Below are 17,890 nucleotides of genomic sequence, written 5' to 3' on the forward strand. Positions count from 1 at the left end.
GAACCTTTTTAAGTAGGACATGGGGAAATAACTTCTAAAATAGGCAAAATTAAGAGTAGCTGGATCAACCAGAATAAATTAAATGGCAAGCCTGCTCTAATAATTATTTTCAATTCAAAAAGAGGCGTAATCTTTATAACTCTTCTCTTTTAGGATCTCATCTGGTAGCGAGCTGTGTTCTCCCTACTTTAACCATCTCAACAAAGACCATTTTTTCTACTGCTGTGAACAGCAAGTTCAAGAAAAAGGCAGTTCTTGCTCTTTGTAGCATGTACGTTTCTCAGACGGCAATGTCAGTTTTACTGTGCTGCCCTGTCAATGAGTCTCAAATTCACCTTGAAGGATCCCCCCCAGGGATGCCAGCTGAACCTTTGACCCTTCTCTTCTGGCTGTCACCAAGGTTAACACATCATTACAGCTTGTGATGTTAGGGATACCTGTGCATTTGGAGCCTTTATCAACCTACACTCTTTAAAAAAACACAACTTAAACACCAATCTCAGTCCCTCATTGCTTTCTCATAGGAATATGTCTTGTTGATTTTTGAGAGAGAATTGTATTTCTTCCTAATTTTGTGTTAAAATAGATGTGAAATTTTAAAACTTCCAGCTTTAGCTCTGCTTTTCCTTAATTATCAAAACAGCAACCGTATGACTACAAATAAAAATAAAAAGGTGAAGAAGCATTTTCTATTTAAATTTGAAAATGGGCATGTTCATACCTACTGCACAGTGCAAAAAAGTGTGTGGTGCCAGACAAAATAACAGCATTAAGTATTGGTTTTGTGGAATAAGTTCTAGTTACTGACAGGTTAAGGACCTTTTATTTGGAATTTTCTTACCAAGGTATCACACTGGGTAATAAACTGATTTTAATTAAAACAGGATTGGTTTTCCTAATCCAGAAAATGGTATCTACAAATACTTGTCTGTGGCACTGATAACTAGCCAAGGGAGCTCTTTCATAAGAGAAGCCTGTTGACACAGATTTTCCAAGTTGTATTACAATACTGTTTTAATATATTCTATGCTAACAGTTGGACTCACTGATCTTGAAGATCTTTTCCAACCTTAACACTTCTATGATTCTTAATGTGCTCATGTGCTCTTAGCAGAGTTCATTTTTTTTTTTCTGAGATTGTCCTCTGATAAAACACGTAGGCCGTTTGATTGGCCAGACCTACTTCTGGATGCTGTTAATGGCCATCAGTTTTGTGTTCATGAAGCAATGAAACCAAGAGACGCCAAAATCAATTAATTCTCTCTCTGAGCATTGTTTCAAAGGACTTCCACAAATTCTCATTGGAGAATTGATAGTACTAGTGTTGACAAGTTTTATAAGGTAAAGATGATGTATTTATTCAGGTGCTGTGGAAAATGCAAAGGGATTTTTTGTTTCTGCTCATAGAGGAGATTACTCTTAACCCCAAGCAGCCCACAGTCTAATAGTTTTTGCCTTTGTATTCTTTGCATCTTACTTGCTACAAAATGCAGTCTTGAAAATAAGTCTACAAACATTGTACCTAGGTACCAGTCTGCAGCATTCAAATGATTTACAAAGTTATCTCTGTCCACTTTACATTCAGCTGGGAGAGCTGAGATGATACTGGGACAGGGTTGTATCCTCTTCTGTCCTCTCTATTAACACTTTGAACACAGTCTTTTAGGTAAAAAGCCTTAAAAAACACTCCTTTCAATTAGATTTATGTAATTTTCCTTCTCTTAGACTTGTCTGAAAACTTTGAATAGTGTAACGATTACGCTAACTCCAGTTAGGTGTGATCCAAAGGTTTTTCCCTTGGGAAGTGTTGGAAGAGTAGTTGACAGTTCCACGAAAGAGATTTCTGAAAAGGCGAAGTATTGTTTTTTCAGCCACATGATTGTACAGAAAAAGAAACACTTGAAGCCACTCTGATATCTGTGTGCCTACCTGACTAACTTAGTATATGAAATTCCTTTCCAGTGGAATCCTGTGTGTATACCTTCTTTCTTCCAAGTCCACACTTAATGAGCTTCTGTTCTTTTGCTCCTCAAGGAAGTGTGCATCTCATTAAATCCCTCTTTCTGCTTTGGTTTTTGCCTCCTCTCATGCCTCAGGGACAGAGTTGCTGCTTGGGCTGCAAGTATGTCAGGCCCAGTCCTCTGCCTCAAGGTGAATTTCTTTTAAGCATTTGTTGAAAAGTTCATAAACTAATCATAAACTAAAGGATCATAAAGTAATACCTTTGTGGTAAATTTCCAGGCAATCTCACTATGAAATTAGTTTGCACAGTGAGCCAAGATCCAAATCTAACACATTATTAAAGGCTCTAAATACAGCAAATATTTTAATATTCCATGCATAGAATGGCCTGCATATCAGATTGTTCTTGGCATGCATGTTTGAAAGTGCCAGTAATAATATCTGTAATACAGCATTTATGCATTAGTTCTGCCAGATCTCAAACAAAATTTTGAATCTAGTAGGATTGTCCAGAATTCCTGTTTTCAGAAACTTTCAGAATATTTAAGCATTCTTCTGAAATACAGTAAAAATATTCATGATATATTCTACTAAACATTGTTTGCCAAACTTTAGATCTGGGAAAACATGCAGTATTTCATTGCAATCCACTGAAAGTGAATCTCATCAAAGGACAAAACTATTTAAGATTTTATGGCACTTCGGTCAAATGTGCAATAACACATGGAACTACTTGAAAGGAGAAGAGAATCATCAGAACACTTCTTTTACCCTCTTCATCAAACGTTCTCTGAAATTATTACTTTTCTGGTTATGATTAACTTCCATTTTCAGTAGAACTTGGCTTTCTTTTGTCTTCCAAAGTCATCAGTATGGCTGTCTTAGAAAAAGTCTGATTGAAACTCATGAAGGATAGTCACTAATAGTGCAATGCAATATACTATGCCTACTTGATTGTTTCTTAGATTAGCTGAATATTTCTTAGATCAGATCTTTTCCTTTTAATTCTGAATGTTTATTCAAAGTTGAAAACCATATTGTGAGTCTTCCATTAAAAATTAATTGGCAAGAGTAGCAAATATCAATTATTTATCTTTTCTAGATATAAATAAATGAAAACAGTGGATCTGTATCCTCTAAGATAAACAAGGGTGATCTTTATTGTCAACAAACTTTTCTCTAAGCTTATACCTTGGTGCAGACATCAGGGTATTGATGTGACATACTGTAATTGCAATGGGGGTCAATCCTGTTAGTACTTGTGTTGGAAAAGGAGACAAGAAGACTAAGGAAGTTTATTGATAAGGTCTTTTGTTTGCATGGATGTTATCAAGACAGTCCTTTAGAAACTGTCTTCCTTGCCTGTTCACATGGGTCAACTTTCCCTGGCACTCTTTAGTGTGGTTTTTTGCATCATTTTTCTTACAACGCAAAGAAATGCTGCTCTAAAATATTTTCCCTGTAAATATTTGTACATATTTGGGACACTGATTGGAGTCAGAGAGTGTCTCAGGAGTGGTGAGTTCAGACTTTCTGTGGAGGGCAGCTCCCAGTTGTCCCATTTGTAAATGGTCTCCATGGGTCCAGTGGCACTCAGTGCATTGCATGCCAAGGGCTACAGGCAGCATGTTTTTGGTGATCAACATTCAGGACCAGGTTTGGAAAGTGGAATTGCAAATTCAACTACCTAGACATATCAGTGTGTCCATCTGACAGGCAGAAATGCTGTCTACCCCACACCTTCTGCAGCAGCCATGGACTCCTAAATTTTGCCATCTTCTTTTGAAAAATTCAGCCAGAATGTGATGTAGATGAGTCTTTTAAGTGCAAAAGTATAACTTTTTTTTTTTTTTTTTCTGTTTGTCATGCTAAGTAGCTGGTAAAGAAGCAGTAATGTCTTTAAAAGTTAAGTGTTTACTTCAGTCTCAATATTTGTGCTTGTATGTTTTGGAAGCATAGTGTGGGCTCTTTCTGTGTTTTTGGGGGAAGAAAGTATACTGTGGGAGTGCATATTGCAGTTTTTAACTTCCTGTCACTATCATAAAAAAGGTAATTTGTACCAAGTGAACTGAAATCTGATCAAGTAACACTTTTAGTTTTCTGTAAAGATTGCTTCTTATTCATGATGTTCTTTTTACGCTGCTCCCACAGAAGACATCAAAGCTGCTCATTTATGTTAGGATAGTACTAATTCTAAAAAAGGCACGCACATAGACACAAGATAAAACAGGAAAATAAAGTGCAGAGTAATTTAAATTTCTCTGCCATTTTTACAAGCCTGTTCCAATAATAGCAAACATCAGCAAACAGGAGACTGATTTCCATACAGAACCTGCCTGGCTAGATTGTAGTTCACTTTACTTTGCAAATACAAATGTGAAAAGTCAAGCAGCTAGTATTTTCAGTGTCCAGAACACTTTCTCCCCCCCTTCCAGCCACATTTCTGTCTCAGCCTTTTCCATTGGTGCAGTTTACAATACCCTTTTAACAACAACAAGAACTGTGCCAGGAGTTTAAACCCACTGTGGCATCTGAGAAGAATAGCCAGGAACTGCTGCAAAGGAAGCAATTATCCCAGCAGGGCTCCAAAGCCCCCCTGAATAGCTCGGGCAGCCCCCAGCCGCGAGCAGACAAGGCAAGGCAAGAGGCTTTGCTCTTCAGGCTTCAGTCTCTTCATTCTCGGCTTTTTCATAAGGTAACCACTTCCATTTATACACTGAGCAGTAAGGGTTTGCAGCTCCAAAGGCAAGGGCTGAGTGAGAAGAGCCTGACTGGATGGCAGCCTGTTCCTGCTGCCACTGGAGCGTGTTCCTCAGTGTCCAGCCCGGCAGCAGCCCACGAACAGCAGCGCTCACGGGGTATCACAGTCGAAGGACAGCAGCGGGAAGCGCGCGAGCATCAGGGAGCGCTGCTCCCAGTGCAGATAGAGAATGGGAACAGTGTGTGCTTTGTTCTGCTTGACTGCAACCTGTGCTGCCTTATTTTATGAGTCAGAGAAACTCCGAGTAGCTCCTGGCTTCGCTGTGTGTTGCTGAAGATCAGCCTGTGTTGTAAAGTCTGTGGCAACAGAGGGCTGAATGTTTGTGAGCAGACCAAGAGCGGCAGGTCATTCCCTGCCTGTGGAGTCTCTCTGGAGGATCTGAAGTTGAGCATAAAAATAATGGTTCTGGGCTGCTCTGTGAGCTGGGGAAATTGGGGGATTTGCTCTTTGCTTCTCTGTGCATACATTCTCCTCCTTGTTCTTTGTAAGTTTAAATTTTAGCATCTTCCAAGCAGAGAGGCCTTTCTGTATCACTAATGTCTAGCCCAGGGGTTTTTCAGTGCTCCTTCAATAGAAATGAAAGTTACACTCAAGATTTGCTTGTGGTTGCCTATGACTGCAGGTTTTCACCTCAGTCCTGTAACACGAGGCTTGTGTGCAGACCATAAAAAACACAAGGAAATCTGTGATTTATGATTTGCATGTGCTGCAGTCACGAGAGCTGTAGTGAACGGTGATGGAAGAGTGAAATGTGGCAGATTAATATATGACTTTCATGTTTAACTGTTCATGAAAAATCAGCATTGTGGTGCATATGCTCCTCTTTTTGACAGTGCTCCACAAATGATGGGAAAGGTTTAATGTTTTCACAACTTTGTGTGTCCAGCATTTACTATAAAAGAGTTCTACTAAGCTTAGGCTCAGTCAGAGATAAGGCTCAGTCAGAGATAAATGCAATAGAAACTTAACGTGGGTTAACCCTGTTATCTAATATGCTCCTTTTGAAGTGTGGTCTCATTTCCATGGCACGTCATCTTGGTCAAAAGACAGAGAATCACTAGGTTTTTAGTTACATTAGAAAACATTTTATATTTTTTTCAAGGTTAGTTTTGCAAAATACTTGTTTATTTGTAGTGTTTAGTTGGCAGGGCCAAAACGTCTTTGTAAGTTAACTTGATTATAAAGTTTTGAAAGAAAATATTTTGAATGAGAAGTCAAGTCTGTCTCAAAATTTAAAACTGTTAAAATACAAACTTGGACATGTATAAAAGAATCCACTGCATTTTAGTCACCTGTGACTAATTTTATATGCTTAGTTTGGTTCTCAGTTCATGTTCTCTGCCATAAAGAGCTCAGGTTTAGCCCCAGAGGAACTCAGAAAATCCTTCTTCCCTTGGGAAGCTGCTGTGCCAGCTCCAGGGAGGAAAGCTTTCACAGGCAATTTAGTGCAGGAAGTGCAGCGGTCACGGGAAGGATCCGGGAGCCTGAGATTTGCATCCCTTGAGTGAGGAGCCAGCAGTGGGCAGCCAGGCTGAGAGGGGATGTGCCTTCTCTTCGAGACAAGTGGGAGTCTGAGCCAAAGCTGCTGCATCTCAGAAGGTCACTGAGTGAATGAAGCCACAGCTGAAAATAATGACCTGCTGCACAGACCAGCCAGGAAAAAAATGTGAATAATTCATTTCTATTCCCTCCTCTCAAACTGTGAGGATGTTGTTGTTGCTTCACAATTGTACTTGTAAGTCTAGGAGAACCTTGGTTTTGCATCTTGAAGGACTTTCATTTTCTTGTGGGAGCTCACGGTTAAAGAAGACCTATGAACTTCTGCTTCAAATCTCTTGATAACTTGAGTCCTGTCAGAAAAGTTCCCTTCAGAAAACCCTGTATAAGGACCCTGAACAATCCCATATTTTAGCACAGTGGCTGTGAGAGATCTCTGAGAAATGTCTTTCATCAGATTACAAGTCTTGGTGAAGTTTCACCTACCCGTCCTTCTAAAGTTTGAAATTGAAAGTTAGGGTTCTGCTGTTGAAGACTCACGCTCTGCACAGCTGCTCTTTTCTTAGGGGAAAGTAGGAAATTTCCTATTGATGAAATACACCCCACGATATACAGTTGTCTTAAATCCATCCATGTTTTCACCCTGCCAACATTAGCTCCAGACTCAGAAAAGTAAGACAATATTGTCAATATCTGCAATGACAGTTAGGAAATGAAATCCCCTTGGAATCAGCAGCAGAATCTGGACCCCTTTGGAAAGTCATGGTGGTTGTACTCTCCTCACTCCACCCCTGGTGCTGTCTGCAGGGTTTAGGTGTGATCTGCCACATGCAGAGTCAGGTCTGGTCATGTAGGTGGGCCCTTGGCTTCATCCTTGGTGACTTTAACACAGCCCCTCAGAGTGACCTTAGTCTGTCTTTTACACTGTGGGCACTCTCAGTGGGAAACAGGCTGCTAAATTCCCCTGGAGATTTGGGTTATGTAGTTTCTTTTACGGTTACCAGGTAGGATTTTTAAATATGTTTTTAAATTTGTGGATTGTTAGTATTATTATTATGTTAGTATTATTCCTTATTGCATTTGTGATTCTTTAGGTAACGTAATTAAAAACTGAGAGATTTTGTATGGCAAATTAACCCTGGCTAGTCTGAGATTTTATCCTTGGAAGTGTGTGAATAGCACAGTAGTGGGGATGCTTAAAAGAAAATTCATGTGTAACTGATAACTTCAAATCATCTGACTTGCTTAAGGGGAGAGAAATGAAGACATACCAGACATGGAGTTCAGTTCAAGTTCACTTTTATTTCTGATTTCAATCACTGATTGTAGTGAAAGCTACATATGCAGCAGTGCATCCAGGGGAGATTTATGCATGGGGTTAAATTTACAGTTTTACAGAAATTTCACAGTTGTCATTGTAAACACATCATTCCCATGCTGGGCCTTTGGATGTTGCAGAAAGATTGCTAGTTCCAGATATAATTTAAGTGACCCGTAGAATGTTCCTATGTGTTGACCATTAGTTGAGTTTAGTGTGTTTTCTGTACTTAGTAAATAACGATGTAAAAAACACTTTATGAAGCCTTTGCTTCTTTTTTGTCTTTTTTTTGTGATCCTTGTAGAACAGATTCAAGACCATGAAGATAGTTGTAACATGCTTTTGTCGTAAGATTTTAATCTTGGTTTATAATAAGAAAGGAAGTATTGCATAGAAAATGTTTTGTACTGTAGCTGTGAAAGCATTTCAGGGAAGTATTTTACTGGTTCAAATATTGTCATATAAACATAGCTGTCTGTTCAGAAATGAGTTTTGACTAATGTGAGCCAATACAGATTACTAGGAATTAAATCTTCCTTTGTGATTAACAAAAGCCAAATGTTTGTAGAAAGTTAATTTGGAATTGTTACAGTTTTAAACTTCTGAAAATTGCATATGCTGAGGCATGGATTTTTCTTTTCTGAATTTCATTTATGACATTCTGCATGTATCTTGGCCGTTTCTACAGTTTCAATGGGTGAAGTATCAAATACATATGGTAATTCTGAGATTTGGTGACTTGTGATTAATGCCAAGGGCTGAATAACTCTCAGCTGCCTCTGAATTCACCAAGCAATTCAGGACACAGATAACCCTTATGCCTTTGTAGATATCCATCTTCTTGTAGTTACAGCCATTAATAATGAGGCCAGAAAAGTGAGAAAAGGAGTCTTATGAGGGGACTTGAATCTGATTCTGCCTCTGATGTATCCTAGCTGGATTGGCAGGGGTACCAGAGGCAGCAGCTTGAATCTATTGTCATTTTATCTCCCTTAAGTACTTTCTTTTTACGTAAAGCCACCTTCCTATGCATTTTGCACCTTCCTTTAGGCTACCTTCAGGCCTGTCTGTATTGCAAAGCTGTTTTGTTGGTCTATGTGGTAGGGGGGAACAATTGGCTTGCACTTTGTCATGACAGATTTACAGCACAGGAACACCACTTGAAAGAATGTTTCAGACTACTTTCAAATAGAATTTTTCATGTGTTTGATCTGGAGGAGGCAGCATGTACCTTCCTGGGGTCCCAGAGAATGGAACAGAAAGCAGGACAGACTCCTCTGTCTGAACTTTGAAGTTAAACAAGAACAAACTTTAATCATTGTCGAAAACCTGCTCCAAACACATTTTGATGTCTAGTGTCTGATATTTAAGCATGCTATAATAGGTAGGGAAGAATACATGGGATTCACAAGGCTTGGAACAAGATATGAATTTTTAAATAGAAATTTGAGATAGATAGTCATTTGTACTCTTTTTTGTTCAACTTTGTTCAAACTGCAAAGCTGCCTTCTATTGCTGACGTTCCATGCCTCAGAGCCTCTGTCGCAGTGGTGAGTTGTCATATGGATATTTTGGGATGCTAGACCAGACAGAGGGAAATGAACAAACTCTCTTGTTTCTTAACTAAGAAATAAAAGCTGGACATACCAGCTAGTGACACTATTAATTGCAATTGCCTGAACTCACCTCGTACTTCGACTGTTATATTGTTATTTGTAATTAAATGGTACACTTTTAAAGCAGCAGGTTAATATCACATGCCCACCACTTTCAATTTAAAGAAAATGAGTTGTTGTGTATGCTGTACTCTAGAAGACTGAAATATATGAAATTTGTGATATCACATATGCAGAAACCCTGGCTATACGACCAAAAGTCAGTATTTCATTCTGCAGTCTAAATTTGATTTTCCTATGAATTTGTTTGCTTTAGAATTATTTTGCAACAGAGCAGATTTCATTTATTAAATAGAATTAAACTAGGAACTGAAAGAAAGTTTAAAAAAAATGTCATTCACATTTATATTTGGACTTCCCAAGCATTTCTCTTATGGCTTCATTCTGTCTCATATTTCATACCACATTTCTGTGAAAAGCAAATGAATCACCCACATATATAAAAATATTTCATAACACAGACAGATGGGCATGGATTTATACATACAGAAATTTACACACATATACACAACGCACATAGGTATATAAAATATGGTCTTAGAATAAGAATATATGTGTGTACAGCTATACTGAATTCTTGGTGGTATGTTGTAGAACCCTTGGGTAAGTTTTTATGGATTTGATTTATTGGCTGAGTTGATTCATGATTTGTATATGATTTTTTGCTGCTGGGTGGCCATAATTTACAATTCTGGACCTAGTTAACTCTGTGGGTGCCTAGAGTTTTCTGTATGAACATCTCCAACTATTGTTTAAAGAAATAAATGAAGTGGACTTGCTTGAATGAACAATTTACTGATGAGGAGCAAAATATGGTCAGGCAGGCAGGTCATAGAAAACAGCTTTCAATAAGTCTTTGTAAGTCACCATACCATCATATATTTTGTTTGCATACATACAATAATCCATACATGTTACAGGCAGCTGAAGATCATCTGTGAAATGCTGATCACAATCTTTTTCTCTTATTAGAATTCAGTGCTATTCTTGTATTATCCTACTTGCAAAGCCCTGATAGATTTGCTGGTAGGCGCAGAACAAAATCCTGAAGAGGCATGAAAAGTCAAAAAGTGCCTTGTCTTCATTTTGGTATAAATGAAACATGACACTTAGTTTCAGAATTAGACTTTAAGCTCTGGCAGTTAGCAAAGCCATTCTTTTCCCACGACACAACCATATCTACTAGAGTGGTGGAACAAAACTGTTTTCTGTATCTTGCTTACTAGGAAGAAAGGACTTCTCTTGGTATTCAGCATGGTCACAACTCTTCAAGAGGTTTGGGGTATAATGGTACACTGCCTGTCACTTTTGCAAACCATTATATCATTTGCTGCTATAAAGTCCAGCTGGTGTATTCTGGAGCAGGGGCAAAAATGTGAGAAGAGCCAGAGCACTCAAATTAAAATGCTTTCATTAACTGTTAAGTATACACAGACTATGAATAGTTCTAATTTGCAAGATTTCATATATTGTCTCCAAAGGTGATTTGACTGCTTACATCTCTAAATACTGGATGTGAACTGGACTTACTGGGTATGAACTTAGTAAGACAAACTCAGCAGAGTTTCTTTATGTGTTCCTACCAAATTTCACATGGATGTCTTTCATTGTGTACTTTTTTTACTTAAAGCTATTGGTCTACAGTCCATGGGTATTTCTGGGATTGCCTATTGAGAAGAAATATTGCACATAGACAGCATAAGTTTTTCACAGCTGCATAGTTTTCATTTGCAGTTTTCATTTGCAATGTCATGTTAATAAACTGAAGGTACTGACGAGTCTTATTGAAATGGTGAGTACCTAATTGTTTAAAATGCAATGAAGAATTTTGGTAGTTACCCACCTGGGGATGTTCACTTCCTTGTAGCCATCTGTGACTGCTCCAGTTGCAGACATGTGTAATTCCATATCTAGTGGTAGCACATTTTATTGTAGCTGTGTAATTCATCAGAATTCCACGTGGAATAGCCATCATTGTAGCTAAAGTTCTAAACCCTTCTCATGTTTTAGGAAAACCAACCAAGCAAACAAAAGAAACCCCTTTGTAAATGCATTCAGAATTCTATCTTGTACGCACAGCTTCCTTCAGCATGCATGTCACATCTTAGGAAGTCTGCCTCAACATCCATGAGGGAATGTTTCCTCTGTGTCTCCTTTATCTAAATCTCAAATAACTTGCAAGAAAAGCAGCTTTCAGTGACTTTTTAGTTTTTCTATGTTTCTGCTTTAATGCTTCTCTCCATCTATGCTTTGAAGAGAGTCTTGTAGCAATTCTTGCAAGAAATTCCTAGGATTGTTCCTGCTTAAGGTTACAATTTGTGCAAGATATGCAGTTGTGTCGTATTGTGGTGGATTTGAATGGGATTTTCTAAAGTGATAAAATAACAGAGGAGCACAAATGCTACTGGATGTCTTTAGGATTTAGGCTCTGAAGACATGCACGAACATCACTGATTTCAGTTTACATGGGTTTTTAAGTTGGCAAATTCTTGTGATACATAAATACATTTCTTTGTTATAGCCAGTGTGGTCAGTATTTATACACATAAAACGTATATATTTCTGCATATGTATCTGGATATACAACAATCCCAAAATGCAAGTGGAAGTCATTCAAAAATTGTGGGATTTTTAAATCCTTTGCATACATTATTTGGAAAATAAATTGCTTTATGTGATTTAGGGAGATGTAAAACAGCAATATAGATAGACTTCTAGTTATATTTTGCATTCCCTTTTCCTGCTTACCAGTTCAGGCAGTCAGCAATCTTAAAATGCACATAGATTCTTGAAAAATGTGTGTTTGCAGGTCACCTTTATTTTTTCATTCCTCATGCCTCAAATCTCCATTGAAATTTCAGCATTACCAGCTTTCTGAATGATAAAGGACATATCTCTTGTGCTCTCAAGCAATGAGTGCCAAAGGCAACAGAATGAAATTTGTATGCAACACTATCTATGTTCCACGTGTGTGTCCATTTATCTCAATAACTGACTGTCATCTTTGTGCCTGTACATCCTACAATGACAATCAGAGCCCAACGCTGCTCAAGATGTCAAATTTCCAGGGACAGATTTCTAGCTGCAGGCAACTCAAGCTAAATACCTCATATTGAGAACACTCTCCTCCTTGTCACTGACCACATTAGACCCTTTCCTGTAGCTTCATATGTGGCTTTTATTTATTGTCCACTTCCGCTCCTGCCTTGAACAGCAGTGGTTTTCATAAGTGATTTGGCCCATAAGCATATGTGCACTTCAAAATGTAGTTTATGTAATTAAGAAACTTTCTTTGTATGTCAAAGTAAACATGGTACTTACTCAGCTGCCTACGCAAATTTTGCTGCATTTGGTGAACTGAAACTTGTTCGACCATTTGGTCAATAAAACAGGAGAATAAATCCTTTTAAAGGAAGATAAGATACTTTCATAAGCATTTAATGTATATTTTTATATAACGTAATAAGATTCAGAATCACAAAGGTAAGTGTGTTTTGTGATTTGGGGATCATTGGAATTCCATTATCTCCCAAAAGCTGAATTCAAAATTAAGAGCAGAATGTTATTCATTTCCCTGTAAGAATTTAATTGCTTCCGCTCATCTGCTTATCAGCCTTAAAAGTTACTTATTTAAAGGTGAGAAGAACTAAAGAATAAATAATTTCCTTCACTTCCTTTAGAAATGAAAACCAAAACAAACACAAAATGCATGAATAGTAATGAGCACGACAGCAGCAGGATAGCATGCACATATTTCTTGTCAAGAAAAAGTAATTGCAGCACTTGACGTAAAAATGAGATTTATGTCTCGTGCTAATTTTACTCTCCACCTGATTGTATCAGTACATGGGAAGGAGTTGTAGTCCTTCTGGCTAACAGGCGTTAAACAGACTGGTGAACAGCCAGCATTACATTACACAGAATGAAGAAAAAACTAACAAGGGTCCAAATCTCAGAGATTTTAAAATACTGATGTGGAACTAAAACACGAGGTTTTTGCATCAGAGAAGGAAATTAAGCTAAAATTAATTTTTTTCCACTTTTTTATGTGATATGGAGAATTACTGATGGCTTGTTCTGTTTCATTATCTGTAACAAAATATTTTTCAAGTTGTTATTATTATTAAATTGATAATTCATATTAAAGTGTTTTTGTTATCCTTGACTTGTCCTAGATCAGAGGAGGAAAGCTTATGATCACATACACAAGAAAGAATGACGCTGGCAAATATGTTTGTGTTGGAACAAATATGGTGGGAGAACGTGAAAGTGAAGTTGCGGAGCTCACTGTTTTAGGTAAGAACTCCTTTAAAATGAAAATGTTGGTGAAATTGTCCAACTTTTGTTTTTCCTAGTAAGCTTTTTTTTAAGAGATCATTCTTATCCATTTCGTTTTCTGTGTTGAAAATGTTTTTCTCGTGGTTGTGTTCTAGCAAATTAAGAGGAAGTTAATGGCTCTGCAGCCCAGCTGGGACAATTTTCCTATCAGAAGATGCTTTTGTACTTAATTCTCAAACTGAAAATAATTCCAGTGTCCATGGCTGGATCACTGTTCAGAGTTTCATGTGAAGCAGGGGTTTCCTTAATGAAACAAGCTTTTACACCATCTTAAAATTGTTCAAACTGAGTATCCAGGAAGAAAGTAGTGCGTAACCCTTTAGAAACTGAGGAAGACTTTCTGGTCCCCTGTACTGTTTTATTTTGGTTTTGTTTAAACACTTTTGAAGCTCTAGGGGAGGGAGTTTATTGTCAAATAGACTTTCAGAACTTTCAAGCAAAATCTAAACTTGAAAGTCATGAGTAAAGTCCTGCAGCACCAGGCTCCTAATTAACTGTACCAGTTAATAGCTCATCACGAGTCTGCTGCCAGCCAAGGAATCATGGGCTGGACCGTTTGGTAATTTAGGCTGAAAAAACACCACTCCTGCTAAACACCTGTAAGAGGGATGCATTGCAGGCAGAGCTCTGTCTGGCTTTTTCCTCATCTCTTGTTCCTTTCAGACATATTTCAGATTTTCAGCCTGGGGAGACTAGTGAGGTTTTGTTTTCAAATGGGGCAGTAAAGCTTTGAATGTCTTACTAGTCTATGTCTAGAAATCTTTAATATACCTTATTCTTTCAACTCAGACTTGGATATGCGTGAAAAAGCACTAGAAATATGCTGACTTCATATATTAAAATTTTTCTACATTAATCTTCTATTTATGAAGTTTGGTTATTTAGAAGTTGAACTTTTGCTTTTAGGTCTCTGCTTTAGATCAGAGGGAGGATTGCGTGCCAGAAACTGTAATATTAGAAAGTTTCAAAGTGATCCTTGCTAAGCTTTCCTTGTATGTACCAAATAATTGTGTGACAAAGATAGATCCTTAAATCAGTGCTGATTTCCCTTATCCGTTTCTGCATTTGAATAAGAGTGTTATGAATGGGCAGACAAAAACTCCTGGAAGTCCATTACTCTTCCTTTAGGAAACTGATCTGGAGAACAATGCACCTCTTGTGGGTTTTGCAGTTGCGCAGCAGTCCTGGGCTTACCAGATCAGTCCTTTTTCTCTTGCATAGTTAAGTTAAATATTCTTCCCCAAACTGCTCCTACCCTGACGTTTAATCTGAAATGTTCTTTTCTTACATTCAGGTTTCGTTTTTTCGGCATCTACAAGAAAGGGGCCAGGACAGGGGATGGTCTATATTTGTATCTTTTTAATGCCCAGTTAGATTTATGCCTGTAGATCTGTTTTATTTCTCACTTCTTGTATGTGAACCCAGGCTAGAACTGACAGCTTAAAGATCATCTTGCTGTTTCATTTAACATTGTTTCCAGGCATTGCCAGCAAAGTTAAGTTTTCTACCACACAAGTGTTCAGCTGGTCTGGACATCCTTGAGAATAAAGGGTTTTTTTAATGAGGTTTTGTTCAGTTCACATTTCTTTTTTGAACCATTAACTTTTTGCAATATTGAATCTCTATATCTGCAAAGCCTGAGTAATATTTAGAACTGCTTTTTTCAAACAGAAATGTGAGACATGAAGAGCATGGGATTTTCTCTTTATCCTTCTGTCTGGTCGTTTTGTACTCCTGTGAGAAATTTGTGGTGTATTTTTGGGTATTCACGCTTCCTGATGGTGCCAATGGCTTCAGACTCTTCCAGTTCCAGGGGGATGATATTTATATCTTTAATACATACAAGTCAAAACATGCAACTGCCTTCTCAACTCCCTCAGAGCTTTCACAGGTTTATAGACAAAAAGTTCATCTGCCTTAGGCAAAGGAACCTGCCAAACACTCTCCTGTTAAACTTTCCCAGTTCTTTTATGGACATGCTGTTGTCATCTAGTGCTGCTCTTCTAGATGGGTCATTCCTGGAATATTCCAGAAATTGTTTAAAACCGCTTTTTTCCTTGGGAGTGTGCAAACCTCACTGTACTGCAGCCTCGTGTAGAACTATGAACGTATCAATAGTCCAGCAACCTACAGCTTTGAACCTGTTACAGGTATGAAAGTGTATCAATACCTTTCCTGAAATTTGCAGGGTTTGCCAAAATGACACAGCCTGTACTGAGATCCCCTTTTGTTCCAGAAAGTCTGAGCATAAGTATGCAGCAATTAATCTGACTCTGGTGAGCCAGGATCCATGTCCTGCAAATTAAGCCAGGGATAGCAGCAGTTTTTATAAACAAAAACTACAAAGAGGACATTCTGGGGCTTTTTTGACTCGTTTTACTTCATGTGTGCTGGTGAAAGAAAATGTTGCCTTTCTAATGCAGCACTGGAAATTATTGCATGGAACACTTGCTCCTACTGACACCTGCGAGCAGCCTCACAGAGATCCTGTGCAACTCAGACACAGAGCTGCTGGATTAATCCTTGTTTTCCTTTCCTTTCCCTTTAGAGAGGCCATCTTTTGTGAAGAGACCAAGCAATTTGGCGGTAACTGTGGATGACAGTGCGGAGTTCAAGTGTGAGGCAAGAGGTGACCCAGTCCCTACAGTGAGATGGAGAAAAGATGATGGGGAGCTACCAAAAGCAAGGTGCAGTACTTGGAGTTACCCTTTTTATGACATCTAGTTTGGTATATGATGGGGCCATTCAGTGATTGACAGCTAGCATTTCTTTGTCTTGAATACAAAAGGCCTGGCTTGATCCAGTAAGACATTTCTAATTACCATTGTGCTCTAGTTGAAGCTACAATTTATTTTGAAACTTAAGAACAGCCTGGTCTCAAGTTTTTTGTTGTAACAACACATGGCAAATATAACATAAAATAACCAAGTTCAGTCAGTAATGTCAGATACAGATTAATTCTTCACCTGAAGAGTCTCTTGTGATTACTAAAAGTTTTGGAGAATGTGTAATAGTAAAAGACATTTCAACATCAAGAGGTATGTATTGGAATTGCAATGGATATAAAATGTAGTCTGGTAATGTAAAGAGCTGCCTTGGTTATACATGTATTTGTTACTAGGTTTGCAATTAACTTTTTTTTTTGTCATTGCTGTAATTAAAGCCAAAAAGTAAAACATCTTATTAAAAATAAATACATCCTGTGATAGATAGATATAGAGATAGATTAAATAGTTATTTACTTACCTTGAAATGCTAATTATCGGTTTAAAAACTTTCAGGGGAATGGATTGAAAGAAGAAACCCTTTAACAGTTGGCTTCAGCCAACCAATCCAACTTCTTGATAGTTTAGTCTATAGCTTTAATGAAAACTACCGTTTTTAGGAGAAAAATCTACTTACCATAAACAGAAACACAGTGACTGCATTATACAAAAAAGAGAGAAAGGTGATGAAGGGAGAGAAATTGGTAAAAGGCCACTTTGTTCTTTAGGAAGAACAAAAAAGAATGAATTGTGATTTATCTTGGCTTTCAAGCAATTCTGATCTTCTTGGGAACAGTATTTTCTTGTCAACCATATTAATAAAAATCTTTCATTCAGTTAAGGAGTAATAGCTATTATTATATTTACTTGTTAAAAGAATTCTAACAAGATGTTCTGCATTAGGGCTTTGTGATTGTGTGCATTAATATCAGAATAAGGTTTTCAAATGCTTGGATATATTTTGTTTTTAAAACTTTATTTTACATTATCAGTTAATAAGTATTTATACTTTTTTTCCCTTATGGGAAATACAGAAATAAGAATATTTGAGAGCAAATCCCCCATATTTTTACCCTTTGCAGAAATTGTACAAAGTTCTGTTATTCCTATTCATTGTTAACTGCTATCTATATTTAAAGATACGAAATCCGTGATGATCATACCTTGAAAATCAAGAAAGTTATGGCAGGAGACATGGGATCGTATACTTGTGTTGCAGAAAATATGGTTGGAAAAGCTGAGGCGTCAGCAACTTTAACAGTTCAAGGTAAGAATGTTTCTTTGCAAAGAATAAAGTTGAATAAAGTTGTACAAGAATAAAGTTGAATAAAGTTGTACTAGAATAAAGTTGATTTTTTTTTTTTTTTTTTTACAACAACTGTAGAGATAAAAAATGTGAAAATACAAATTTGGCTTGGGTTGTATTCCGAGGAAATGGAAACACTTCACGTGTAAGATTTTTTTAAGCAGTCTTTACAATACTGGGATGGGGAACTGAGTATGTTTTGAATTTTAGTTCTTCAAGTTCAGAATCATGTCATTTGCAATCTTTGTATCTGAAAAGTTAACAGAA

At 37.5% G+C, this 17,890-nt stretch overlaps 1 protein-coding gene across 8 annotated transcripts in view; it reads left to right on the top strand.

Moving 5' to 3' along the window:
* Positions 1-17,890, top strand: part of ROBO1 (roundabout guidance receptor 1) — a 704,028-nt gene that overhangs the window by 604,998 nt on the left and 81,140 nt on the right. For all 8 annotated transcript variants that reach the window (XM_008631567.2, XM_017731506.1, XM_017731505.1 and 5 more), the window contains 3 exons: positions 13,390-13,510; positions 16,101-16,239; positions 17,457-17,584. In XM_008631567.2, the coding sequence (XP_008629789.1) occupies positions 13,390-13,510; positions 16,101-16,239; positions 17,457-17,584 (388 nt within the window). The remainder of the gene's footprint in view (positions 1-13,389; positions 13,511-16,100; positions 16,240-17,456; positions 17,585-17,890) is intronic.

This window comes from Corvus brachyrhynchos, unplaced genomic scaffold (assembly GCF_000691975.1).
Source record: "Corvus brachyrhynchos isolate BGI_N302 unplaced genomic scaffold, ASM69197v1 scaffold152, whole genome shotgun sequence".
NCBI classification, from domain to species: Eukaryota; Metazoa; Chordata; class Aves; order Passeriformes; family Corvidae; genus Corvus; species Corvus brachyrhynchos.